General features: G+C 45.1%; 1 protein-coding gene across 1 annotated transcript in view; it reads right to left on the bottom strand.

Annotated features, from left to right (window-relative positions):
- The window catches only part of LOC103261652 (serine/threonine-protein kinase TNNI3K-like), a 286,249-nt gene that overhangs the window by 163,949 nt on the left and 114,129 nt on the right, over window positions 1-8,171 (bottom strand). The window contains 1 exon segment of the mRNA XM_008059229.2: window positions 518-541. Coding sequence (XP_008057420.1) covers window positions 518-541 — 24 coding nt within the window.

Here is an 8,171-nt window from a genome sequence, read left to right as displayed (position 1 = left end):
CCCGCAGTTCCAGCTACTTGGAAGATGAGGCAGAAGGATCGCGGGAGCCCAGCAGGTCGAGGCTGCGGTGGCCGGGAGCGGCCACTGCACTCCAGTCTGGTGACAGAGTGAGACTCCAACTCAAAAAAAAATTGTGTATATATTGCTAAATGTTTGAACTCCAGTCACCTTCAAAGTACTCTTCACTTGATGCAGTCCACCTACTAAGACACTTCTTCCACTGCTCAAAACAGCGTTTGAACTTATCGAGGTGGACGCCTTCTAGTGCTTCTGCCGTTTCCTGTTTCACCTCTTCCACATATGCAAAACATTTCCCTCTGAGTACATCTTTCAGCCCAGCAAACAGAAAAAAAGTTGCTCAGGGTGAGATTGGGTGACTAGGGAGGGTGGGGCGCGGGGGTCATGCTCTTTTGGGGCGGGCAGTGTGGGCAGGGGTGCTCGTAAATCACCCATCGTGAAAGGGGCAAACATGTCTGAAGTGGAACTCAGCCTCTCCCCACAACGCTAGCAGGTACACGGACGCCGATGGGTTCCTAGAACACTTGCCTAGTCGGGGAAGCCTGTACGACAAGGGGCCCACCCTCTAAAACATAATTCCAGTTTTGGGGGGCCCCTGTGTTTGCTGTGACGAAGCAGTACACTTGGTTCCCAAGGCAGTGTTAAGTGGCATGAAGATAACTCACCTAGATTTTCCAAGACGGCTGACTGCGCACTCGTGTTCACACTCCTCTTTCACAAAGTCATCTGTCACTGGGCATGGCTGCCCACCCCAGGACAACGCATTCCTATCTACCTCGCATCCAACTGTGGCCTTGTGACATATTCTCACCAAGGGAATATGAGCCAAAGCAATGTCACTTCCAAGTCTGGGCTTAAGCAGCAGGGGAACCTTGTCTGCTTTCCCTATTTGCTGGCTGCACACCGAGGGTTCTGAGGCCCTATGGGTCGGGATAAAGTCATCCACCGACCAGACATGCCCACCCTTGCCTGCTACATGAGAAATATTTTTCTATTACAGAATGCCACCAATGATCTGGGATTTATTAACCGCAACAGGGGCTTGTTTTTGTGATGGATAAAAAAATGCTAGATGCTCCTCTGAGTAAAGCAATTATTTTTCAATAGAAGCAAGCTTTGATGTGATTTTAATGCCTCCACTATAAAAATAATCTATTGAAGCTAACTTTAAAAAAGAGGAAAACAGTCAACCTTAAAGAACCTGCCAAGAGATCTGTGAGATGCAACGGGACTCATTGTAAAAAATGGCCAACTTGAGGAGTTGACAAAGCGCCAGTGCTGATCCGTCACAAAGGAGCTCAGTTCACGCAGCTCAGCACACACCTGGCTAAGGTAGAGAGTATATGCTGAGCATTGTGCTTGCTTACCATGTCCTCCCTTCAAAAGAGAATTCAAACGAACACTGCATCCAACATGATGAGATGGAAACATGACAGGATTTGCTAGCACTAAACGCTTTTCCAAAGATAACAAAGGCAAGAGTCTTCAAGAAAAGAACAAAAAAAAAAGCATTGTGATTACGATTGCCAAAACGGGTAGCAAAACTTAAATCTACATTGTTAAAAACGAATGTCCATTTTCTTATCATGTCTTTCTATTCATGACTGGTGGAGCCCTGATTTTTCTCAAATCATAGACATAAGTTGTAATGAAATAACAGGGGGATCGGCACTATTTCTTTCTTTTCTTTTCTTTTTTTTTTTTTTTGAGTAGGAGTCTCAATCTGTCACCCAGGCTGGCATGTAGTGGCATACTCACTGTCACTGCAGCCTCAACCTGCTGGCTCAGGCGATCCTTTCGCCTCAGCCTTCCAAGTAGCTGGAACCACAGGTGCCCGGCTAATTTTTTTATTTTTGTAGAGATGAGGTCTCCCCAAGTTGCCCAGGCTGGTCTCAAACCTTGGGCTCAGGCAAGCCTCTTGCCTCCGCTTCCCAAAGTGCTGAAATAACAGGCATGAGCCGACTCCACTGGGCTCACAATCAGGGAAACCTCAAGACCTTAATGACATTAGCCAACAGGCAAACTTCTAAGGTAAGAACTGAATAGGCAAGGAATGGATTATGCTCAAGTCCCAAGACGGGAGCAAACATAACATGTTCATGAACCGAAAGAAGGCCAGTGGCAGGAGCTTCCCAAGCCAACGTGAAAGTGGTCACCGCTTGGCTGAAGAGGTGGGTAAGTGCCCATCACAGGGAGCAGTGCCTCTCAAACATTTTAGCCTGTAGGAGGATCACTTGGAGTGCAAGTTAAAAACACAGAGCCTATCTCCAGAGATTCTGATTGAAGAAGTCGGTAGAATAGGCTGTGTCTGCTGTTCTCACAAGGTCCCAGGTGATGATGATCAGTAGTGGACACTGAGTACCATCAACACAGAGCTTTATAGGTTAGGATACGAAGCTCAGGTTTCATGTAGGTGAGGGGGGGAACCGCAGGGGGATTTTAATTAGTTAGAGAATATAATTGGTTTTTATTTAAAAACAAACCCTCATCTGCAGATTAAAAACGATAGTACGTCCGTGTAAGATTGCTGCAAAGATGAGCTAAGAAGGTGGGTGTAACACTCCTTACAGTTCTAACTCATCCATGTGCCTGTTGGCTCTTCTCACTGCTTCCTTACTTTACTTTTTTGCCCTGAGAGTTGTAAGTGAACTTGGAAACTCCTTTTTGGAGCTTCAGATAAATCTTGTAAATATCTGTTTCCATTTTCTATTGCTGCTGTTGTTAATTCCCACAAACATCGCGACCCTCACAGGACAGACTTGTTGCCTTGTGGCTGTGGAAGTCCACAGTCCCACACGGTTTTCTCTGGTTGCGGTCCCTTCTCAAGGCCCCGGGGGAGAATCCGTGTCCCCGCCCTTTCCAGCTCCTGGAGGCCACCCACATCCCTTACTCGCAGCCCCTTCCTGGGGCTTCAAAGCCAGTCCTGCGTGGCTGAGTCCTGGCATCCCATCCCGCTGACCTCCGCTTCTGCCTTCCCTCTTCCATGCTGGCGGATGTCACTGATGGGCCCACTGGGATAATCAGGGTGGTCTCATGCTTGAGTGTCAGCCAGGCGCAGGCCTAACACTCCCTTGCCACCCCAGGCAGCACGAGCACAGGGTCCGGTGAACAGCACCTGAACGTCTTTGGGGACACTCCTCGGCCCCAGCTAGTGTCCTGAAGACCTCTGCGTGCCTGGGCTGACGGTGGTGCGGCCTTCTGCTGCACTCTAGCCTCTTCGATGGCCACCGTAGCCTCAGGAGACAAGTAGCACAGCCCGCAGAATGTTCCTTTGCACTTGAAAGACACGCCCCTTTGCCTGTGCCTGGCCAGACTCCTAGGTCCACACGGCCTGACCCGCTTTTATAGGACCTGCATGGCTTTCGTAAACTTCCTTCTCCTTAACTGTAAGTGTTTGGCGCCCGGAAAATGTAAAAACAACAAATTATTATTATTTGTTTTCCCTAAGACAGACTCTTTTGGGGGGCAGGGTGCAAGACCCAAACCCCTGGGTTTCCACAGGCACAACAAAGCGGATTCACACCACCCACCCTCCTGTGTATCTCAGCCCCTCTGTGGAGCTGACTCGGCCGACAGACGAGAGGCCTCCTGCTCTCCCCAGCGAAGCAGAAGCAGAGAGCTGCCTCCCGAATCCCGCATGCCTGCGAGCCTCGGTGATCGCACCCTTGATGTTACCTTTCATTTCAACAGCTCTCTTGGCTCCGCTTGCTGGGAGCCGTTTTCATTTCCTGCCAGCACAGTGGCACAGTTTGCTGGCATTTTCTTTGGGAGGCTTTTCATCAAGAGCCTAATGAGTGCCTGGGTTCTGGCTGATGAGAAGCATGAGGCTGCCAGGGAAATGCCAAGAGGCCCCCTCAGCGCTGGAAGGCATCTCCGCCTGACTTCCCACCTCCTGCTCGCTGGGGGATGAGGCGCCCATGTGTGGGAAATTCTCCACCGCTAGGACTCTCTGACAAGCCACTGAAGGATGCACAGAGATGCTGACACGGCCCGGCTGGCGACACTTGGCCACAAGGAGTTAAGCGGAAAAACACACCTCTGTGGAGCTCACTCAATGGACCCGCGAAGCCAAATTCCTGATAATGGATACACTCAGACAACCAAAGCCCGCTAATGGAGCACTCCCAGAGATAATCAAGCGTCCCCTAATTAAATAAAATGTTTTCCTATAGCTAAGAGTTTACTATCTACAGTCAAGCGTTTTACCAGAAGAGGAGGTTTGCTATGTTATTAGCCTAATGCAGTTATAATAAGGCGTGCCCGTTCGGAGTCTTGTTCAGTGGCTCACTGGAGGGTTTTGGCAAATGAGAGCTTTCTGCCAGCTTGAATCCCCTTTTATTTTCTGCTCCCCACTCTGCCAGCCTGTGTGTATCCCCCAAATTCCATGCTCTCCCTTTACGTTTTCTACTTGCCCTCCTTTACTTACTTTTGGTGTGATTCCTCTCACCCCTCAGATCTCTTTGCTTTCAACTTTCTGAGCAGTTATTTTAAAACCTTTGTGATGACAAGTCTATCCAGAAGGCTGTTAGAAAGATGGCTTAATGTCCACATCATGGTCATGCACACAATAGAGGCTTCATCATTACTTAAAGAGAAGCATACTTTAAAAAAATTTCCCTATAAGGATGTCTCTCCATTCCCCACCAGTTCAACTTGAAAACAACAAATGCTGGTCCTCATTCCTTGCTATGGGAATTATTTTAAGAACTAGGTCTGGAGATTGATGGTAATGACATCAGTCCTAAGATCTCCTCTCTGACCTGGTGACGCTGAGGTCTTTTGGATTCAGGGCTTAGTAGAGCACACGAATATTTGGTCTCAATTACAGAAGGAATTCTTGTGGACCTCTATGCCCCCATGTCCAGGTCATCGAAGGAGCAGCCTGGGCTTGGCTTTACACGTAACTCGAGGAATGAAACTTTCACTGTAATGATATATGTGAGGCTCAGTCCAATGTTTTAATAATGTCTCCCCTTTCCATCATGGGAACATCTCACTTTCCAGAAGCACCGGCACGTGGGATCAGAAGGTGGCCTTTGCTGTTTGCTTATCTACGACTCGTCTTCCTCCTGACAGTCCTGGTCCCACACCCTGCCAATTAGATCAGAGGTAAGGACAATTTCTTCCTACACCTTCTCATGACTTAAATCTTAAGTCTTAATTTTACATCACAGAGAGGGAACTCACATCCCCTTTGACCCACTATCCTAGTCCCTTAATCTCCAGGGCCAAACAAGAATGCCACGAGTCCTTCCCCTTGAGAGAAGAATCCACACGCATAAACGCTTTGCCAAGAGACTATTATATACCAACTAAATTACTTAGCTATCCTTGTTCCTATTTTTTAAACTTCTCTTTCCCATTCTGTCTTCCTTTCCCTGCTCTTTTTCTTCTTCAGATATTTACTGTGCACCTGTGGGGGTCAGTTCTGCAACAACTTCCCAGGGAGGCCTTCTGAGATTACCCAGTTTTAGATGGAATCCTTAAAGTTTTTGCTCACTGTGGGATTTCCTTTTTATTTTCTTCATAGCACTTATTGTTAGCTGATATTTTCTATTTGTTTCCTTGCTTGAGACGTGCCTCTCTTCCAGCTAGAAAAGCAAACTTCTCAAGAGGAGGGAGACATCACCTGTTCTACTGTCTTACCTTAATTCCGAGCACTGTATCTGTCACACGTTAGGCTGGCAATAATGTTTTGTTGAGTGAACGGATGGTGCTGTGTATGAGAGATCGTGTTGAACTAGAAATGTTCTTTACTCTTGAATAAATGCTGTCTAGTGAAAAAGAAAAAATATATATGTAACTGTTTCACTCAAATTTTGTTTGGCCAAGACCTAGGAAGAAAAGGTAGATGTGAACATGCCCAATGCTGATATGTTACAATGGTCTGGAGAAGGCAGGACAGAGCTGGGCCTGTCTTTGAAGCTGAACTTGAAAGATGAAGGTAATCTGAGGAAGCAGAAAGGCAGGGGAAAGGCATTCTAGCCAGAGAGGAAAATTCTGAAGTTCCCATGAACAGCAAGAGGAGTTTTAGAACATTCCTTAAAATCTTCTCCTCGTTATTTTAATATTAGGATTGTACAGCTAATAAGAAACCTATGATATTTATAGAAATAGCTACAGAGACAACAGAACAGTGGCAATTAGTATTCTTGAGAACATCAAATCACCAGATGTCATTGAGTGGGATACAGAATAGAATGCTCTGTCTAAAATATCTCCTTCCTCCCTCCCCAACTTATTTCAACAAGATTGTATTGAACATCTATTAGAAGACATCATTGGACTCAACTTTTTGGAAGACAATGATTAATAGCCCAGTGCTTGCTCTCAAGAAGTTTACAGTTTGGTAAGAAAGAGAGTGTTTCAGTACAAAGGAGGAAACACCCAGATAGGGATGTGCATGTGACATCACAAAACATAAAGAAAAGATGTGAGTGCAGGTTGGAGCATTAGAGAAGAATTCCTGGAAGAGAGGACCTAAAAATGAGTCTTGGAACAGAGTGATCTGTGTAGGGATGAATTGTTATATTACTCTCATGTGAATTGACATGGCCTTACAGGGTTATTGTGTGGATTTGAGGAGTTAATATGTGTGAAGTGTTTAAAGCACGCATGGGGGGAGTGAACATGCGTGAAGGTTGGTGACCTAGTGAGTGTGAAGATGGCGGTGGCATGTGGGGCTGCCCGTGGGGCAAGGGTGACTGGATGAGGCGCAAGAGACAGGACTGAGCACAGGGCAGGTGAGTCTTTGGACGATGGTAGCAAGCTGGGACGTTTTCTTATTGATGGTTGAGTGTCCGAGGAAAACTGTAAACTGGGGAGAGATGTGGCCTTATATGCATCTTGAATGTATCTCTTAGTCTCCAGTTGTAAAGTGGATTCAAAGACTGCTGAGGATAATAGTAACACCAGCAAAAGAGTTATGAGGCTGTTGAACTGTATTAGGAGAAAGATGATAAGGATGTGAACTAAAATAGTGCTAGTAAAAATCAAAGGGAAAAGAGAGATTCAAAACGTGCTCATTAAGTAAAACGAAGACTTTTAAATTGGATGGATATGGTGGGAAGGTTGGGGGAAAAAGTAGTCACACACCGTTCCAGATTTCTGACTTGGGTGACAAAGTGGATGGTGACACCATGACATGGCAGAGTGACTCGGAGACAGTGGGAAGGACACAATAATGAGGATAAAAAAGACATCAGGCTCAGTTTTGGACTTGTTGAGTTTTACGTGTTCCTCAGATATCCAAGCAAAGAAATCAAGCAGTCAGTTGGTCTAGTGGTTGAAAGCATCATGAAAAATTACATTGACATTCCTCCTTGACTATGGGGAAAGCCCTGCTGTAGGAAAGAGGCTCGAAAATTTGTGCTACAGGTTAAAAATATGGTTTTATGCATTTGCATGCAACTATGCATATTACAATGATGGCTTTGAATTATTTTCATAATATTTTGATTAGCGATTTTCAAAACCTCCTTGATTTTGCTTCAGCCCTGAGATTGTAATATTAATGGTATAACTTGAGCCATAAGTAAGAAATGTCAATACAACAAAACAACACATGGCTTTATGTATGCCAGCTTTGTGCAGTGGTGTTTGTAGGAATGCAAACCCTTTATTAGAGGGTTTTTAGAGGAAATTCATCATCCTCAAATATTATGATTTCTTACTGCACACTAAAGTATGTTGTAAATTAGGAAAGACCCTGAAACATGGGAGTTATGTGAATTTGTCTGAATCTCTGCTCTGCACTTACCAATGACAACTATTGAGAATCTGTTATGTGCTAAACATTCACATCTTATCCTTAAACCTCATCAGAATTTTGTATGGTGGTTATTAATTTCCTCATTTTACATTTGAGGAGAATGGCTGAGAGAGGTTAAAAAACTTTCCCAAGGTCATCAAATAATAAGGATGGGATTTTAGCTTAGATGTGATCTTAGAGTGCATCAGTAAGAGCTTGAACTCTGCAACAAGACAGAACTCTGTTTGGTACCAGCTGTCTGCTTAGCTGCATGAGTTGGTCCAGTGGTAGTTAACAATTCTCAAATACTTTTCTATAATTCAAAGATAATAGCAATTTAAAGGATTATTTTGTTAATTAAATTTTATGTTCATATATATGCATAGATAAGAGATGCATATAT

Source organism: Carlito syrichta, unplaced genomic scaffold, assembly GCF_000164805.1.
Source record: "Carlito syrichta isolate Samal-C Ts95f unplaced genomic scaffold, Tarsius_syrichta-2.0.1 Scaffold303962, whole genome shotgun sequence".
Classification (NCBI taxonomy): domain Eukaryota; kingdom Metazoa; phylum Chordata; class Mammalia; order Primates; family Tarsiidae; genus Carlito; species Carlito syrichta.
This window is presented reverse-complemented; position numbering and strand designations above follow the sequence as displayed.